At 44.5% G+C, this 20,809-nt stretch overlaps 2 protein-coding genes across 2 annotated transcripts; one reads left to right on the top strand and one right to left on the bottom strand.

Annotated features, from left to right (window-relative positions):
• Positions 1-7,051: 7,051 nt before the first annotated feature.
• Positions 7,052-10,409, bottom strand: LOC147967628 (uncharacterized). Its single transcript, XM_087522492.1, has one exon. It carries the CDS (start codon positions 9,535-9,537, stop codon positions 7,978-7,980), a length of 1,560 nt encoding a protein of 519 aa, XP_087378618.1. The 5' UTR covers positions 9,538-10,409; the 3' UTR covers positions 7,052-7,977.
• A 3,911-nt stretch (positions 10,410-14,320) lies between these two features.
• Positions 14,321-15,084, top strand: LOC125507179 (L10-interacting MYB domain-containing protein-like). The gene is made up of 2 exons (XM_048671846.2): positions 14,321-14,650; positions 14,737-15,084. Exons 1-2 carry the CDS (start codon positions 14,321-14,323, stop codon positions 15,082-15,084), a joined length of 678 nt encoding a protein of 225 aa, XP_048527803.2.
• The last annotated feature ends 5,725 nt before the right edge of the window (positions 15,085-20,809 follow it).

Below are 20,809 nucleotides of genomic sequence, written 5' to 3'. Positions count from 1 at the left end.
GTAGTTATCAAGACGTGTATGTCAGATGTTCGCAACATCCACAGACAACGTTCGAGGTTCAGCACACTGAGCGGTGCATTAAGGACATAAGCCTTCTATGAAGCAATGAGGACAATCCTCAGTTTAGGGACCTAGTCCGCATAATTGCTACTATCAACTTTCAACTAATTTTTTCTCTAGGATCATATCTAAACAGTAGAACTAAAGCGCGAGCTACGACATAATTTGCAAAATCCTTTTGACTATGTTCAGGATAATTAAGTTCATCTTATGAACTCCCACTCAGATAGACATCCCTCTAGTCATCTAAGTGATTACATGATCCGAGTCAACTAGGCCGTGTCTGATCATCACGTGAGACGAACTAGTCAACGTCGGTGAACATCTTCATGTTGATCGTATCTTCTATACGACTCATGCTCGACCTTTCGGTCTTCTGTGTCCCGAGGCCATGTCTATACACATGCTAGGCTCGTCAAGTTAACCCTAAGTGTTTTGCATGTGTAAAACTGTCTTACACCCGTTGTATGTGAACGTAAGGATCCATCACACCCGATCATCACGGCGTGCTTAGAAACGACGAACTGTAGCAACGGTGCACAGTTAGGGGAGAACACTTCTTGAAATTTTAATGAGGGATCATCTTATTTACTACCGTCGTTCTAAGCAAATAAGATGTATAAACATGATAAACATCACATGCAATCAAATAGTGACATGATATGGCCAATATCATATTGCTCCTTTTGATCTCCATCTTCGGGGCTCCATGATCATCATCGTCACCGGCATGACACCATGATCTCCATCATCATGATCTCCATCATTGTGTCTTCTTGAAGTTGTCACGTCATCTATTACTTCTACTACTACAGCTAACGGTTAGCAATAAAGTAAAGTAATTACATGACGTTTATGTTGACACGCAGGTCAGAAATAAATAAAGACAACTCCTATGGCTCCTGCCGGTTGTCATACTCATCGACATGCAAGTCGTGATTCCTATTACAAGAACATGATCAATCTCATACATCACATATATCATTCATCACATCCTTTGGCCATATCACATCACATAGCATACCCTGCAAAAACAAGTTAGACGTCCTCTAATTGTTGTTTGCATGTTTTACGTGGCTGCTAAGGGTTTCTAGCAAGAACGTTTCTTACCTACGCAAAGACCACAACGTGATATGCCAATTGCTATTTACCCTTCATAAGGACCCTTTTCATCGAATCCGATCCGACTAAAGTGGGAGAGACAGACACCCGCTAGCCACCTTATGCAACTAGTGCATGTTTGTCGGTGGAACCGGTCTCACGTAAGAGTACGTGTAAGGTTGGTCCGGGCCGCTTCATCCCACGATGCCGCCGAATCAAGATAAGACTAGTAACGGCAAGCATATTGGACAAAATCAACGCCCACAACTACTTTGTGTTCTACTCGTGCATAGAATCTACGCAATAGACCTAGCTCATGATGCCACTGTTGGGGAACGTAGCAGAAATTCAAAATTTTCCTACGTGTCACCAAGATCTATCTATGGAGAGACTAGCAACGAGGGGAAGGAGAGTGCATCTACATACCCTTGTAGATCGATAAGCGGAAGCGTTCAAGTGAACGGGGTCGATGGAGTCGTACTCGTCGTGATTCAAATCACCGATGATCCTAGCGCCGAACGGACGGCACCTCCGCGTTCAACACACGTACGGAACGGAGACGTCTCCCATGCCTTGATCCAGCAAGGAGGAGGGAGAGGTTGATGGAGATCCAGCAGCACGACGGCGTGGTGGAAGTAGCGGGATTCCAACAGGGCTTCGCTAAGCGCTGCGGGAGGAGGTAGATGTGTCACGGGAGGGAGAGGGAGGCGCCAGGCCTTAGATTGGTTTGCTCCTCCTTTTTCCCCACTATATATAGGGCCAAGGGAGAGGGGGAGGCGCAGCTCTTGCCCCTTCCTCCAAGGAAGGGTGCGGCCAAGGGTGGGGAGGAGTCCATCCTCCCCAAGGCACCTCGGAGGTGCCTTCCCCTTTTAGGACTCTCCCCTTTTTTTTCTCTCTTGGCGCATGGGCCTCTTGGGGCTGGTGCCCTTGGCCCATATAGGCCAAGGCACACCCCCTACAGCCCATGTGCCCCTCGGGGAAGGTGGCCCCACCCGGTGGACCCCCGGGACCCTTCCGGTGGTCCCGGTACAATACCGATGACCCCGAAACTTGTCCCGATGGCCGAAATAGCACTTCCTATATATAATTCTTTACCTCCGGACCATTCCGGAACTCCTCGTGACGTCCGGGATCTCATCCGGGACTCCGAACAACTTTCGGGTTACCGCATACTAATATCTCCATAACCCTAGCGTCACCGAACCTTAAGTGTGTAGACCCTACGGGTTCGGGAGACATGCAGACATGACCGAGACGTTCTCCGGTCAATAACCAACAGCGGGATCTGGATACCCATGATGGCTCCCACATGTTCCACGATGATCTCATCGGATGAACCACGATGTCAAGGACTTAATCAATCCCGTATACAATTCCCTTTGTCTATCGGTATGTTACTTTCCCGAGATTCGATCGTCGGTATCCTTATACCTTGTTCAATCTCGTTACCGGCAAGTCTCTTTACTCGTTCCGTAACACATCATCCCGTGATCAACTCCTTGGTCACATTGCGCATATGATGATGTCCTACCGAGTGGGCCCAGAGATACCTCTCCGCTTACACGGAGTGACAAATCCCAGTCTTGATTCGTGCCAACCCAACAGACACTTTCGGAGATACCTGTAATGCACCTTTATAGTCACCCAGTTACGTTGTGACGTTTGATACACCCAAAGCATTCCTACGGTATCCGGGAGTTGCACAATCTCATGGTCTAAGGAAATGATACTTGACATTAGAAAAGCTATAGCATATGAACTACACGATCTAGTGCTATGCTTAGGATTGGGTCTTGTCCATCACATCATTCTCCTAATGATGTGATCCCGTTATCAACGACATCCAATGTCCATGGTTAGGAAACCGTAACCATCTATTGATCAACGAGCTAGTCAACTAGAGGCTTACTAGGGACATGGTGTTGTCTATGTATCCACACATGTATCTGAGTTTCCTATCAATACAATTATAGCATGGATAATAAACGATTATCATGAACAAGGAAATATAATAATAACCAATTTATTATTGCCTCTAGGGCATATTTCCAACATCAAGCGCATTGCATCCATCTTGATCTTGTGATCATCAACGACATCCGCAACATGCAACTCCAATATCATCTTCTCCTCCTCAATTTTTTTTTTATTTTTTTCTTCAATAAATTGTTTTCTTCTTCAACTAAATTTAATCTCTCGACAATAGGGTCGGTTGGAATTTCCGGTTCACATACCTCCTAGATAAATAAAATCTATGTCATGTTGGTCGGCATAATTTTCATAAACAATAAATGAACCAATAGTTATAAAGATAATATATACCACATCCGAATCATAGACAGAACGAGGGCCGACGGGGGCGGATACCAAAACCATCGCACTATATAATAACAAGCAATAGAATAGTAAGAAAATTAGACAAGTATCTATCTAAAGTAAGAATTTTTTTCTTTCATAAAGAAGATAAGAACAAGAGGCTCACCACGGTGGTGCCGGCAACGAGATCGGCGCGGGCGATCGACGGCGGTGAAGACGGGAATGAGACGTGATGGGCCGCTAAACCTAGACAAATCTCGAGGAAAATGGAGCTTTGAGGTCGAGCTTCGAGAGGAGAAAGCTTAACTAGTGTGGCTCGGGCATTTCATCGAACACCTCATGTGCATAGGAGGTGAGCTAGAGCACCACAAAGCCCTCCCCTCGCCGACCAGAGAAAAACAGAGCACTGGAGTGCTCTGCTCGCGGGCGAGGGGTATATATAGGCACCTCATTGGTCCCGGTTCGTGGCATGAACCGGGACTAAAGGGCAGCCTCTGGTCCCGGTTCAAGCCACCAACCGAGACCAATGGTTGTGGGCCAGGAGCGAGGCCCATTGGTCCGGGTTCGTCCCACCAACCGGGACCAAAGGGGCCAGACGAACCGGGACCAATGCCCCCACGAGGCCCGGCAGGCCCCTGGCCTCACGAACCGGGACCAGTGCCCCCATGGGTCCCGGTTCTGGACTGAACCGGGACTAATGGGCTGACCCAACCTGAACCAAAGCCCTCTTTTCTACTAGTGGCCGCTTCACTGAGATCACCACCATGAGGCCAAGAGAACGAGGAGAGGAGGCGTTGGTCGATGGGAGCAGCAGCGCCGTAGCCGCGCGGGAGGGAACCACCTCCTCCGCCGTCGTGCAGGAGGCTCGTGCCTCCGGCACCGTCGCGGTCGCCGTCCGGACGCAGCAGCAGGGCATACCGGGCCACCCCTGGCCCGGCCAGCCCCGAATCGAGCCCGCTAAGCCCCGCCGGCCACGCTGCAGCAGGGCGGCGCCAGCACCCCAACGCCCATCACCGCTCCCCCGCCTCCTGGAAGCCACGCCGCCGACCCGCCCCGCCGTCGGCCCGCCCAGACCCAGATGGGGCCCAAAGGGCCCAGATTTGGGCCGAGCGGGCACCGCCTGGCTATGCCGCCGCGCCACCCCGCCGCCAACGGCGACGTCGCCGTCCAGCCGATCTCCCGCGCCGCGCCAGGAAGCCCCGCCACCACGTCGGACCACCGCCGCCTAGGAAGCACCCCTCGGCGCCCTCCGCCCCGCGCCGGAGAGCAACCGAGAGGGGAATGGCCGAGGGCCGCCGCCACCAGCGTCGCTCGAGCCAGGCCCGGCGGCGAACGCCGGCGACGGGGAGGGGGAGGGGGGAGAGAGGGAGAGCTGGCGGAAGGGGAATCGGGGCGCGACCGGTCGCCCGCGGGGGCGACGCGGTCACGAGAGCCTCTTGGTCTGGCTCAGTTTGTCCATCGGCTGAGCTTATGTTGAGTTGCTTCCAATTGAAGTATGTGCTTTTGGGGGGAAGAGCAAGGCGCGGGAGTTGCAAGAGACCTCATGTGTCATTGTGTTGTAGTCTTTTTAGTTGGCCTGATGTAGCCTGTACGGTTGAGTGCTACTTGAATTGACTAAAGTATTGTCCGAGGTTACTTTTTTTTATTCCACACATTAATGACAGATGTCTTGAAATGTATTTGTGGAGAAAGAATGTAATAGCTAGGCAGTGGTGTCAGATAAATCTTGCAATTTTATATCAGTTTCAGATTAATTAGATGCTATTACTCTCTCCATTCCAAAATAAGTGAATTTGAACTAGAAGCACGACACTTATTCTACAATACACAATTCTTTATCTTTACCTAATATTAAAGGAAGGACTATTTCTCCAGTTTTTTGGTTTATGGTGGGATCCAGAAAATTTTCGTACGTGAGGCGTTTCCTTGTGCGAGCGTTTTCTCCTTCTCCCGATTGGCTTCTGTCAAATAAATATCACATGACGCACAGAGCAGCAATGGGCCGGCCCATTAGCGTACACATGGCCCGCGCCAGTAAAAAAATTTCAAGAAAAAACAATGCGTGACGAGGGATCGAACCCAGCTCCTCACGCTTGATCGCTCATAATGCTAGCCACTAGACTAAATAAGAATTGGAGTTTAATTAGCAGCACAAAATTTAAAATTAAGCACACAGTCACGTCAGATACTGAGAGAAAAAGTTTTCTTTTTGAAAAAGTGAATATATTTTAGAACACGGAAATTTTGCAAAGTTGGTAATAAAAAAATGAAACTCGAAATTTTTTTAAGGAACAATTTTTTTATGTTTTCGAAACCTGACAATTTTTTAAAACACAAACAAGTTCTAAGACTAGGAGGTACTGTTGTGATTATTTTTTGAATTTGCAAACATTTTATAAAACAAATATTTTTTTAGCTTTCAATTTGAAAAGTCTTTCCCATGCAAAACAAGATTTTGAAAAGTCAAACAGTTATTTAAAACAATATTTTTTTTAAAAAAAACTAGGAGGTACTGTAGCTAAATTGTTTTAATCTATACCTATTAATAAAACTTGGCGAGTTTTTTAAATATTCCCACCTGATGCATTGTTTTAGTTCAATTTATTAAACTAGGGATATGGAAAGAATCTTTTTATCTGTCACGTCTTCACGTACGACCAGTCTCACTCAGCCCAATGACTCCCGTCAAAATACATGAGGAGTCCAACTAAGGTTTCATGGTCTATCTAACACAAACTACTCAATTTACATGATCACATGGACATATATTATGTGCAGTGATTTTCCCTATTATATTAACCAGATGATAAAAAAAAACTTTCTTCAACGCTCTTGGTCTTCGTCGGACACGAAGGCGGCTCGACAATCCAGTTATTGGACCTGGCCAACCTTGGTGAGTGACAACTGGTGTTGCGACCATCGGCGGCGAGGACGGCAAAGACGGCAAGTGTAAACATGTGTCTGATGTTATATTGAAATGTAGGATGTCGACATGAGGATGAGGTATGAGTCATGTTTATTATGTTATGGGCACGAGGGTGAGATCTTTAGCCATGCTCAATGGATAAGGGCGTGCGAGGGTTGTTTTCTCCCGTTGCAACGTACAGGCATATTTGCTAGTATGCATACTAGGGATCAGCACACTAGGGATTCCTAGTATGCATATTAAGATGAAATTAAGCATTAGAGCGCTAGTGCACTCATAATTCAGGTTCTCTAGTAACATGGCGCTATGCATGCATGACACAAGATATAACAGGCACAACATTTACAGTCTATCGATCTATGAACGCTCACTTGCTGATGCACATGTGAGGAGGATGCAGCAAGAGAGATGCATAATCAAGCAAGAGCAAGTGGGTTGCTTACATGGACAATGCAGCGCCGAGGGGCATGGGTGAATCTAGGGCACGAGTCCGGTCACAGAATCGGTGTTATATCGTTAGGGGAGTAAAGTGGCCAGATGTTTGTAAACCTTTCCATCTATATTTTGTTCATTCTACAAGAAAGGCAAATGGCAAGGCCTGCTAGTGGTTTCAAATAGGCCAGAGCAACCCAGCCCACAACACAGAACTCCAACATGTCAGACCCGATCAGCATTTCATCATACAAACCAAACCAACTCAACCCGGACTGTATTTCAAGTTTTCAACCCAAGACATTTGCTCTCATGTGGTTCCAGATGGTTTGAAACCCATTCTAACTTACATGTCCCGATCGTAGGAGAGCTCCTATCCTGCTCTTGTATACACGCAAAAAATAAAAGGAGAATAGTGAAAAAAACAAGACTTTTAGGCTCAAAGGAAATAAAGAACAAACACACGGTTTTGAATTACAAACAAGAAAGCAAACTCGGACCACTCCTTTTCCTTTTACAGAGGCAAATCACACATTTTCTTCGGACGGATGGCTGGGCATGGTGTGCTTATCTTGCACCCTGTTTATCGCCCGGATGCCAGCATGAGATAGCAGGGCCCAGATGTGGGTTAGGAACTCCCCGCCTTTTGCAAGGCGTTCCAAGTGCCCATTGACATTATCTGAAGGTGCAATGTAGACGATGGTCTCTGCCCAGAATTCCTCCAGCACCTTCCATTGCAGAGCAGCATCCAAGCAGTCAAGCTGCTTCCCCAGCTTGACGCCTCGTCGGAACATGGTCTCCTCCTCCTCCTCCTCCTCCCCCTCACACTCTTCTAAATGCTTCATGACCTCAAATTTCGCATGAATGGACGTACATTTTCCCATAACTTTGCGCATATCTTGCATCATCTTAGCTATGGGAATCTCAGTATCCATGTAGTCTGAAAGCAGTTCTGGGGCAGAATCTATCAAGTATGCGCAGTATCTTGATAACCTGACTGCAACTTCACGGTGGCACTTCATGTCTTGCACCTCACCTGTTTCCGTGGTATTAGGCTGAGCAATGTTGCAGTACTCAGTCGCAATGTGCCAAATTAGCATGATCTCTGTCTGAGTTTGTCCATTCAGTGCCCAGGAGAATCCTCACAGCACTCCATTGTGGTCTAGTGATGACTTGCCGTTTGTTAGAGGATCTTTACTCATTTTAATGGACCTAGCGATGGCTCTCTTGACGGGGCTGCATATGCTCAAACGGGTTGTCCTTTTGCCAAGACTGAAGCTACTGAACAACATCGCAAGTGAGTGTGGAGGGCTTTCTATGACATACTGCAGGTGTCTGGCAAAATATCTGTTGTCTGAAATCACTGAACTTTGTCCAATTTGATTTGCCCAATATCTGAACATGGTGACCTTGCTGATGAAAACAATAATCTTCTCCAAACAAGCATTGCCCCGGTAACAGTGGTTACTTAAATATTTTTTGGTAAGTGTCACTTTGGCCCAGTCTGATGCCAGGTAAAATGCGGCTTGCAGAACTTCAACCATGAGAATAATGGTGAGAACAAGTACAGTAATGATAGTATCAACAGTCTTGGTCTGCACCTCAATTATAGCAGCTGCTGTCATGACAGCCAATGAATTCCGGGTGACATAGTGTAAAACAATAGATATAAGAAGTATCCTCACAAGCAACATTGCGAAGAACAGTTTCTCCCGCTTACGGATGATATTGTATTTGGTGAAGAGGTAGTCATGATAGAAACCAAGTTCTACCTCCACAATCCTGAACGCCCTTTCAATCTGATGGTCGTCTTCTGTCAACAGCAAACCCTTCAAGACAAAATCACGGGTTTCGGGAAGGCCGGCTTCAGCACACTCCATCCCATGGTACTGCCGCCTCAAGAGCTTAAACAGGGCATATGATAGGCAAGAATCTTTCAGCTTGGTGGAAGCACCTGACCTGAAAAACGTGCTGTCCAATTTCCAAACCTCGTCGATGGTGATCGATTTGTGTCTACCACATCGAATAGGGTACCTGTAGCCTTCCATGGCGACAGGGTTGAACACACTAGGACGGTCCTCCCTGGCCTGCTTCCTCATGAACTCAGCAACTCGTTTGCTGGAGAAGTCAACGCCTACCCTCCAACACGAGATAACTTTGACAAAATTTGTGAGCAGCACAATCAAGTTGAGGATCACGATAACAGGGGTGATGGACATAGACTTGAAATATTTGGCCTTCAGATTAAATACTTCTGCAGTGCTGTAAGGGAAAAGCAGCTTGATGTTAATTGCTGAGTAGAGGGCATACTGAAAGACCTCGAAGAGATGCTTCTTCCACTGCTTGTTGTCGTCAAGATCATAGGACGTGACGGCGTTGGTGCATCCAGCAACCAGGAACAAAGAGACAGCCCAGACAGGATACAGGACATTCTTCACCGGGGAAGTCTGCATCATGCCCAATGTGTAGGTGACCAAAGGGAACGACATGGTGTAGGACACCCACGCGCCGGCCTGGATAAAAGCGTTGCTCGACTGCCGCCTGCAGGAACAGAGGATGAGCTGGAAGAGCAGGAGCACAGCCGCGGCGAGGACGAGCGCCTCCACTTGATTGACAATGCTCCGTGGGTTTTCGAGCCACGGCGAAAGAGCTTCCAGCGCCTTGGTCATGTTCGTTGATCCTCGCTGCTCCATTTGCGCCATCAGGGTTGCTGGTGTTTCAGAGCTTCGGAGGCAAGGCTGGGTTGGATCTTGTATGGCTTGAGGTGTGGTTCAGGCATCTTTAACTTTGATATAGAGATGGCTTAGGCATCTTTCATTGCCCAACTTGCACCTCAACTGCAATTGCCCCCACAGCTGCCAAAAGAAAAGGAGTCCCTAACTTGATAGCCCAGTTTTCCCATTGCGTGGGTGAAGAATCTATTCATTTTATCAGTTGTGTTATGCCAACAACAGGGGGGACTCGTTTGCATATGGCTGAAAGTCGTGATAGCATATTCTCATTGTAGCAACAACATGGAAGCTCTGAAATATGATTTCTGCCTTGACAGCTACAGAGTCCGCAAAATCACTTCAGGAACAGAAACAAGCTATGTACATGAAATATTATTCGCATCCCTGCTGTTAATGAATACATTTGGTACACTAAGATTGGTAGTCTAGTATAATTTGGTATATTTACCTCAGAGATTCCACAAGGGCCAAGGCCATGTGAAACCAGAAAGTTTTGTTGTCTGCCAGGTCAAGCAAGTCTTCCCAGATGAGTTTAGTGGCAGTGTATTATAAACACATCGAAGCTTGTGCCTTGAAGCTTCCTCAGGCCACTCCCTAGCAATGCATAATGTACTCAAATTTACATTAGTATCTGAGTATCTGAATTCTTGCTTGTGAGGTGGAATCCAGGACAGTGCTTGCTGCTACAAATCAAATGGGGAATCCCGATTGAGCACACTGATTGAACAAGCATGAAGTAAGGGAAACCATGGGGTCCACAAATTTCAGTAGAAAAAATGATGAAAATAAAAATAGGGTTTGTATATGCGTAACCATTAAGGGTTGGCCCATCGTTATGAGAATGTCCTTCAGCTCCCTGAGAAGGAATAAGGAGCGAACGGAATCTGCGGTTTGCAGGGGAATTTCAGTCAGGCGCCGCCGCGCCAGCCGGCCGGGCAGCGGCGGCCGGAGGTACTGTTGCGCCTGCTGCGGGAAAATCCTATTGGACGCTCGCTGCGTCGACTTGTCGAGGCTTCGCACAGAGAGCTAGCGATAGCGATCAAGATGGGCCGGCCCAGTTAGGAGATAGCGCTGGCGCTGCAGCTTCCGGTTTTGGGAACCTTCTGGAGGGTTCCTGAACGGTTTTGGGAACCTTCTAGAAGGTTCTTGAACCGGGTTTTCACTGGTTTTTCTGTTTGCTTTTTCTTTGTTGTTTTTCCTGTTTCTTTTTCTTTCTTCGTTTTTCTGTTTCTTTATTTCATTTTTCAATTCCTTTTTCTTCTCTTTTTGTTTTCTTTTTGTTCACATTTCAAATTATGTTTGGGAGTTTCAAAAAATCTTCCCATTTCAAATTCGCACTACCAAATTTGTTCTCCATTATAAAATTTGTTTTCAACATTCAAAATTTGTTCGTGCTTTAAAAAATTGTCCGCGCTTCTAAATTTGTTCTCCATTTCAAAATTTGTTCTCAACATTCAAAAATTGTTCGTGCTTTAAAAAATTGTTCGCACTTCTAAATTTGTTCTCCATTTCAAAATTTGTTCTCAACATTCAAAAATTGTTCGTGCTTTAAAAAATTGTCCGCGCTTCTAAATTTGTTCTCCATTTCAAAATTTGTTCGTGCTTTAAAAATTGTCCGCGCTTCTAAATTTGTTCTCCATTTCAAAATTTGTTCTCAACATTCAAAATTTGTTCGTGCTTTAAAAATTGTCCACGCTTCTAAATTTGTTCTCCATTTCAAAATTTGTTCTCAACATTCAAAAATTGTTCGTGCTTTCAAAAATTGTCCGCACTTCTAAATTTGTTCTCCATTTCAAAATTTGTTCTCAACATTCAAAATTTGTTCGTGCTTTAAAAATTGTCCGCGCTTCTAAATTTGTTCTCCATTTCAAAATTTGTTCTCAACATTCAAAATTTGTTCGTGCTTTAAAAATTGTCCACGCTTCTAAATTTGTTCTCCATTTCAAAATTTGTTCTCAACATTCAAAAATTGTTCGTGCTTTAAAAATTGTCCGCGCTTCTAAATTTGTTCTCCATTTCAAAATTTGTTCTCAACATTCAAAATTTGTTCGTGCTTTAAAAAATTGTTCGCGCTTCTAAATTTGTTCTCCATTTCAAAATTTGTTCTCAACATTCAAAAATTGTTCGTGCTTTCAAAAATTGTTCGAGCTTCCAAATTTGTTCTCCATTTCAAAATTTGTTCTCAACATTCAAAATTTGTTCGTGCTTTAAAAAATTGTTCGCGCTTCTAAATTTGTTCTCCATTTCAAAATTTGTTCTCAACATTCAAAAATTGTTCGTGCTTTCAAAAATTGTTCGAGCTTCTAAATTTGTTCTCCATTTCAAAATTTGTTCTCAACATTCAAAAATTGTTCGTGCTTTCAAAAATTGTTCGAGCTTCCAAATTTGTTCTCCATTTCAAAATTTGTTCTCAACATTCAAAATTTGTTCGTGCTTTAAAAAATTGTTCGCGCTTCTAAATTTGTTCTCCATTTCAAAATTTGTTCTCAACATTCAAAAATTGTTCGTGCTTTCAAAAATTGTTCGAGCTTCCAAATTTGCTCTCCATTTCAAAATTTGTTCTCAACATTCAAAAATTGTTCGTGCTTTAAAAATTGTCCGCGCTTCTAAATTTGTTCTCCATTTCAAAATTTGTTCTCAACATTCAAAATTTGTTCGTGCTTTAAAAAATTGTCCGCGCTTCTAAATTTGTTCTCTATTTCAAAATTTGTTCTCAACATTCAAAAATTGTTCGTGCTTTCAAAAATTGTTCGAGCTTCCAAATTTGTTCTCCATTTCAAAATTTGTTCTCAACATTCAAAATTTGTTCGTGCTTTAAAAAATTGTTCGCGCTTCTAAATTTGTTCTCCATTTCAAAATTTGTTCTCAACATTCAAAATTTTTTCGTGCTTTAAAAAATTGTTCGCGCTTCTAAATTTTTTCTCCATTTCAAAATTTGTTCTCAACATTCAAAAATTGTTCGTGCTTTCAAAAATTGTTCGAGCTTCCAAATTTGTTCTCCATTTCAAAATTTGTTCTCAACATTCAAAAATTGTTCGTGCTTTCAAAAATTGTTCGAGCTTCCAAATTTGTTCTCCATTTCAAAATTTGTTCTCAACATTCAAAAATTGTTCGTGCTTTAAAAAATTGTTCGCATCGTTTCAGAAACTGTTCACCTTTTAATGTGGCTACCTACTTGTGTTCACAGGTGCCTCGCTCACACCTTGGTTCATCTAATTTTGAGAATTGAGATTTTATGTTTTCTCGCTACTGTTAGTTTCTTTAGGTTCGCGCTGTTAGTTTACCATAAGAAGTAGCTAGTTGGGGCGGCTAGCTCATCGCGCGCAGCAATAGGAATTCGCGGGTTCGATTCCACTACTCCTTTTTCCTTTTTCGCGATTTTTAACCTAGCGAATGTGGCGCACCCGCAACATGGGCCGGCCCAGCCAAGCTGCCTGTGTGCGAAACGCCGACTGCTTGCCGCAGCGAGCGTCCAATAGGAGTTCCCCCTGCTGCGTGCAGACTCTGCAGAGGACGAGAGTCATGGATCTTGTTTGGTCTCTCAGCCTTCATGTAAGTACGGGCCGGGCTATGCAGAGCCTCCTTAGGGTGGGCTGCATTTTACTAGCACTACCTTTGGAATGAACCTTTTTTCCGGGATGGCGCGCGGGCACCCCTATTTCTGGCGATTCCTATATGACGCTCGTTAGCGTCAAATCTTTGCTGCTTCGCTGAGAGCGAGCAACCCTGTGGCTTCCACTTGGGCCGGCCCACGATTCGGCTTGGCTCCTGTTTCTTCATTGCGGTATCCTTGGGGAACCTTCTAGAAGGGTCCCAGCCGATTTTGGGAACCTTCTAGGCCCAGTTCTTTTGACCCGATTATGGAGATTCTGGGTCTGAAAATCAAAAGCTAGAAAGAACTCGTTTTGATTCTGTAGAATCGTCAAAATCAGACCACAATCGACAGTGCAACCGAAAAGCAGCGTTTTGGGTCGATTCTGGCGATTCTGGACCTCCCGCAAATGAAAACGTTTGGGTTTTCAGACTGTACCCCTATCTCACCACGAAATTACAGGCAAAATGCCCTTCCACAGCCCGACCGACCGCGGCCCAGAAAACACATCGGCCGCTCGCTCCCCTGTCCTCGCTCGATTCCCCCCTCGCTCTGTTTCCTCCAGCCGCCGCTGGGGTTCCTGACCCGCCGCCCCTCCTCCCTCAAGCCCAGACGCGCGCCTTATCGGAACCCTGCCGGAGCAGACGAGCGCCGCCCCGACGCGCCCATCCGGCCGGCCGAAGCAGTGCTCAGCGCCGCCTCCTCCGACCCCCATCCCGCCAGCCCCTGAGGTCCTCCGCCCCGCCGGCTCCGACCGCCCTCCCCGCCGTCCTCCGCCGGCCCCGACGAGCCCATCCAGCCGGCTGCTGCTGTCTTCTATCCGCTGCCTCAGTGAGCCTCTCTCTCTCTCTCCCTCTCTCTTGTATTTTCTCTGTACATGGAAGAGTGGATGGATAGATGGATGTAGATGATTTGTAGCTCTTTTCTGTACATGGAACAATGGATTGCTAGATAGATGTAGATGATTTGCTTGATTGATGGATGGATGTACATGATGTTAGTTTATTTGTTAGATTCTTCTCTGTACAAGGAACAAAAGTTCTTTTCTGTACTGTGTAGGTAGATGATTTTTTAAAATTCTTTTTTCTACTACAATTGCTCAATGCTAGTTGTGAGTGGTTCTGTGTTGCTACTGCTTTGTGCTAATGATAGACGTTGTAGATGGAGAAAGAAAAGAAAACCAAGCCCCCTAAAGCAAACTGGGACAGTGCAGCGCATACCATTTTTATGGATGCATGTGTAGAGGAGGTGCGAGCTAATAACCGTGGTGGCACCACTTTAACCGACATTGGAAAAGCTAATTTGGTTAGAAAGTTCAATGAGCGCTCCGGGAGAAATTATTCTTCCGACCAACTGAAGAATAGATGGGATATATGTAGAGCAGACTACAGTGTATGGAATACATTGACTCAAAAAGCAACTGGCATTGGTAGAGGTGAATATACAAAGACCATTGCAGCTACAGATGAGTGGTGGCCATTGGAGATAAAGGTATTTTGTTGCCATGTCATTCATTCAAGTAGTGAGTGATGTTCTTCTACCATTATTTAACCGTGAGTCCTGGTATATGATTGCAGGCAAATCCGTTAGCTGCGAAGTTCCGGTATGCTCCACTAGCAGAGGAGGACAAAATGAGAGAGGTGTTTGATGCTTGTTGTGTCACAAATGAACATGCTAGGGTGCCAATTCCCACATATCAAGGTGGTTCATCTCGCTTTAATATGGATGATGATTCAGGTTTTGAAAGTCATGATGTCGAAGCTACACCTCGTACGAAGCGTGCCAAGATTGGGAAGAAGATGCCATGTTCTTATTCGCCAAGTCCTAGGATGAATGAGAAGTGGTCAAATGAAAGTGTTAAAACTGATGCACTTGTACGTATGGTTGACCTCTTTGGTGCAAGGGAAAAGAGAAGGGAAACCTAGGAGAGGATACAACAAGAAAGGAGACTGGAGACATGATGAACATGGTGATTGCAGATGGTGCTAAACCTGGGAGTGATGTGCATTTCTATGCTTCCCATCTTATGTTGGAAAGGAAATATCTTGATATTTTCGTAACATTCAAGGATCATGAACCTAGTGCAAGGCTTCGATGGATAGAGAGGACATGGGAGCTCAACAAAAATAAGTAGAACCCAACTATTTGCTTTGAACTTGTAATGATGTGAACCGATATGTATCATTTGCTTCCAACCATTTGCTTCGAAACATGTAATGTTGTGTACCCAGTCCTTTGCTTCCAACTTGTAATGTCCTGAACATGTTGTTTGCTCTCATAATGCAATGTTCACTTGTTCAGAACATAATTATTTGCTTTGGAATTGTATTGTATCATGTAGAACTATTGTTGGTAATTTTGTATGTTGTTGCTAAACTCTCCTGTGTATGTTTATGTGGCAGATGGACACTTCAGATGAATCTTCAGATGGATCAGATAAGGAATGGGATTTGGCCATGTTTGCATGTGCTATGGAAGTGGGGTCGCCAAGTGAGAGATTGCCGTATGCACCAAGAAAGTCACACCTTGTTACAGGCCTCCAATGGGTGGCAGAGAAGGAGCAAGATGCAAAAGCTTTCTACTCTATGTTCAGAATGAGGAGGTCAGTTTTTTACTCATTGCATGAATTGTTGGTTGAGAAGTACGGGCTTAAGTCAACTTGCAACATATCATCGAAAGAAGCATTGGCACAGTTTTTATGGACTTTGGGGACGTGCCAAACCACTAATAATGTAGCAGATCGGTTTGGACATAGTCGTTCTATCATCAACAAAAAATTTCATGAGGTTTTGGAGTGTGTGGACCGCATGGCTGGTGATTTCATTAGGCCTATTGATCCATCTTTCTCTGAACCGCACCCCATACTAAGAAAAACAAAGTTCTGGCCTCATTTCAAAAATGCTATTGGAGCCATAGATGGAACACACATTGAAGTGATTGTGCCTAAGGAGTTGGAGCCACAACACAGGAATAGGAAAGGGGTTACAAGTGAAAATGTCATGGCAGTCTGTGATTTTGATATGAGGTTCACTTTTGTTGTTCCTGGATGGCCCAGATCTGTTCATGACACACGTGTATGGAGCGATGCTATAGTTCGTTATGATCATTTTTCACAACCTCCCACAGGTAATCTCTTGTATGTATTTTGTTATGTACATGATGGTACGTACTACATTTCTAATAGCTTATGATGTTTTACTATAGATAAATATTACCTTGTGGACTCCGGATATCAAAACAGGGTTGGATATCTAGCACCATACAAAGGGCAACGATACCATGTACCAAAGTTCCAACAACACCCACCCATTGGTAGACATGAGACATTCAACCATCGTCATTCTTCTTTGCGAAATGTCATTGAAAGAACGTTCGGTGTTCTCAAGATGAAATGGCGAATTCTTGAAGGCATACCACGGTACAAACCGGAGAGCCAAAAGATGGTTGTCACTGCATGCATGTGTCTCCACAACTTCATTCGTGATAGCAAGTTGCATGATGAGCATTTTGACAAGTTTGACAATGATGCGTATATGCAGCCCCCATTGCCATTTACAGGCGCCAACGCTCTACCACTAAAAGATGATGGTACCATGGCCGAAACACGTGATGCTATTGCTACCAGTCTTGTACCATGAGATTAGTCAGTCTATTTGTAATAATATTTAGCATCTTCTTTTGTAGCAAAGTCAACTTGGAAACCTTCTTTATTGTAATATTTAGCAAGCTAAAATATTCATAAATCGTATTCATGCTCATATTCGACGATAATTTGTTCGAAACAACCAAGTGTTAGCAATTCAACACTCAGTTTTAGTTCAGAGACATTACAGACATTTCAGCATACAACTCATCCCATAATCAGAGACCAAAATCTCAGAAAAGAACTCGATGGCTGATTCTGAGAGAAGCTGATTCTGTGGGAAGTTTCCCAAAAGCTGATTCTGGAGAATTAAAAGCTAAAAAGAACTGGTCCTAGAAGGGTCCCTGAACCGGTTTGTAGCGAGCGGGCGGGAGTTCGAGTCCAGGCGTCTACTTAATTCTCTTGAGTTTTTTACATTCAGCCCCCGCAAATGGGCCGGCCCGTTTTGTGCGCTCTTCAGCGAAGGATCCGTTGATTGCCGCTCGCGAGCGTCCAGCAGGACCTCTCCCTATTTCTTGCTTTAAGAGAGCACATGGGACGCCACGCGTCAGGGCCCCCAGATGAGCCGGCCTAGCCATGCCGGAAGCAAAGGCCTGTTTTTTTTCTATTTTCAGTTCTCATTTTTTTACTTTATTTTTGTATTTTTATATTTTAAAATATTGTACTAAAATATACAAAAAGACACTTCTCAAAAAATACATTTAAAAAAATGTTGAAATTGTTGAACGAGTATTTGCAAAATGTTGAATACGTATTTGAAATGTTGAATAAGTATTTGGAAATGTTGAATAATTATTAAAAATTGTTGAACGTGTATTTAAAAATGTTGAATACGTATTTTAAAAATGTTGAATAAGTGTTCAGACAATGTTGAGCGTGTATACAAAAAATGTTGATCACTTATTAATAAATGTTTTTGACATATATGAAAATGTAGAGAGAAAACAAAAACAACACATAAGAAAAATCAAAAAAGAGAAAAAAAATGGAGAAGAAATGTTAGACGTGTATTTGACAAATATCTCTAACATATACAAAAATGTATTCTAATAACCAAAAGAGCAAAGAAAACCGAAAAAAGAAACAAAAAAGGAAAAAATAAAATAAAAAACAAATAAACAAAATGCAAAAAGAATGAAAAACAAAGAAGAAAAAAATCAAATAAAAGAAAAAGAAAAAGATCTCGAAGAAAACGGCTCGAGTAGCCTCAAGTAGGTGGCGCCACTTGTTCTTACCGCGAAAGGAGGTTGGGCAAAGTGGCTAGTGCAGTGTGCATACAATCTGAAGACCAGGAGTAACCTCAAGTTTTTTTTTGAGACAATCCACGAAGCTATTTATTCACTCGTCACAACGTTTACATGGACGAACTAAAGTTCACCAGGGTTGCCCAACCAAACATGCCGGCCAATCCCTAGTTTCAAAACATGCTTCGCTAGACTGCGAGCCTCGACATTCAAGCTCCTAAACTCATGCACAAAATTACATAACTGGAAACTACGAGAGTATTGCACGATCTCACGAATGATAGCCCCATAGCTAGGGCTACTCTTTTGCTTGATATCGTCCACAATGCCTTTGCACTCATATGCAATGTGTATCGCCTGTAGCTGGAGGTCCTCTGCTAGTGCCATTGCTTCCCGGACCGCCAACGCCTCAAGAGTAGCAGGATCAGATATAGAATTGAACACGATAGCCGATGCTCCAAGATACAGATCCTGCATATTGCAGCGATTGCACCAAATTTCGATCTCCTCAGAGTGGCAGCATCAACATTCACTTTCGTCATGCCCGAGGGAGGTTTAATCCAGCCTGTTGGCCTCACCCTCACTGAATGCGCAACTGATCTCTCCGGGCTCTTGACAATTTGGATATCATTCAGAAAGGAATTGATAAAACAATGGGTGGAGTAGGGGCTCTGAAACATATCTTCGTAAATTGCCTTTCGTCTTGCTGCCCAAATAGCCCAGAAGGTGGTCGTCATACGGACAAAAAGATCGATGTACAAGGCTTTCTTCATGGCAAAGAGCCAGTCCTTAACACTATCAGTGTCGAAACGGCTCACCTGATCCAATATCTCCTCATCCGCAAGTGCCCAAACACTACAAGCCATCGAACAGTTCAATAAGGCATGTCTCCACGAGTCTCTCGCGCCACATAACGCGCATGCTGATGACGTTGAAATATTTCTATGCTCCAAAACGTCGGCTGTTGGAATTGAGCTCCGAGCTAATCGCCAAAGAAACAACTTGATTTTAGCAGGTACGTCGGTTTTCCATAGCTCTGTCCATTCCGTTTTTGCATTATCCGCCGCCGAAGAACCATCATGTTCCTCGATCCAGTCCTCCCTCGAGATCTTGGTTTGCATAATAATTTTGTAAGAAGATTTGACAGAGAATGAACCTCTCTGCTCTCCGCTCCAAGCCCAGAAATCCTCTACGTTTCTTGTACATAACGGGATAGCTAGCACTGCTTCTGCATCAATGAGCAAGAACACCGATCGGACAAGCTGCTCATTCCAGCTCGCTGTCGTCGTGTGCATCAATTCTGAGACCAACTGTGGAGGATTCAGAGTAAGCGGTGCAATGGGCCTCATCATCCCCGGTGGAGGTAACCAGTTCTGTGTCCATATATGCGTGGTTTGCCCGTTACCAATCCTCCTGATAAGGCCTAGCCTAAGCATATCTCTTCCATCGAGTATTGCTCTCCAAATTTGTGATGGTCTACTGCCAAGCTCCACCTCCATTACAGATGAGTGAGGAAAATAAGCTGCCTTGAGAATCCGCGAGCTTAGTGAATCAGGATCCTGAAGTACCCTCCATGCTTGTCTTGCTAACAAAGGAAGGTTAAAAACCTCCATGTCCCGGAAACCGAGGCCTCCAAGATGTTTTGGACGTGTCATAATGTCCCAAGCCACCCAAGCTGTTTCACGTTTCCCCGCTTTACTCCCCCACCAGAATTGCCGAATGATGGAGGAGATATTCTCACATAGGCCTCTGGGCAATCTAAAACGGGCCATCGAGTAGACTGGCAGGGCTTGGGCCACTGCTTTAATTAAAACCTCTTTTCCTCCAACTGATAAGAGCTTTTCCATCCATCCCTTCACCTTTTCCCACACTCTATCTCTGAGATATTTGAACGTGCTCATCTTGGATTGCTCCACATCCGTTGGCATGCCCAAACAGCGCTCATTCAATGATTCATTTTGGACGTGTAAAATTGCCTTGATAGTGTCTCTCAACTGTTGCGGGCAACCTTTACTGAAAAATATGGACGATTTGTCATAGTTGATACGCTACCCCGATGAATTATAGTACAACTCCAGTAGGTTTGAAACCTCAACTGCCCCCTCTGTACTCGCCTTGAATAACAACATGCTGTCATCCGCAAAGAGGAGGTGGTTAACAGCCGGAGCTGTGTTTGCCACCTTAATCCCCTCAAGCACAGACGACTGTGAACTGGTTTTTAGTAGGCACGAAAGGCCCTCTGCTGCAATCAAGAAAAGATAGGGGGAGATCGGATCTCCCTGTCTGATGCCTCGTGAAGGTTTGAAGGATTCAAGTTTCTCTCCATTAAACATAACTAAAAATGACACCGAGCTGATCATACTCATAATAATATTTACCCATTGTTGTGCAAAGCCCATTTTGATCATGATAGCCTGAAGATAGGACCACTCCAGACGGTCATAAGCCTTCATCATTTCCAATTTCAACGCACAATGACTGTTTCTCTTTGCTTTACTTCGCTTCATAAAATGCAGGCACTCATAAGCGCAAATAATATTATCGGTGATCATCCGACCTGGGACGAACGCAGATTGCTCTTCTGAGATTATGTCCGGCAAGATAACTTTCAACCTGTTTGCAATAACTTTGGATGCAATTTTGTATAACACATTACATAAGCTTATTGGACGAAATTGTGTGAGGAGCGTTGGATTCATCACCTTGGGAATAAGAACGAGCACCGTGTCATTTACACACTCTGCACTTTCCTCCCCCTTAATG

This window comes from Triticum urartu, chromosome 5A, assembly GCF_056163025.1.
Source record: "Triticum urartu cultivar PI428250 chromosome 5A, HENAU_Tu73, whole genome shotgun sequence".
NCBI classification, from domain to species: domain Eukaryota; kingdom Viridiplantae; phylum Streptophyta; class Magnoliopsida; order Poales; family Poaceae; genus Triticum; species Triticum urartu.
The sequence above is the reverse complement of the archived record's forward strand: the minus strand, read 5'-3'. Positions and strand labels throughout refer to the sequence as shown.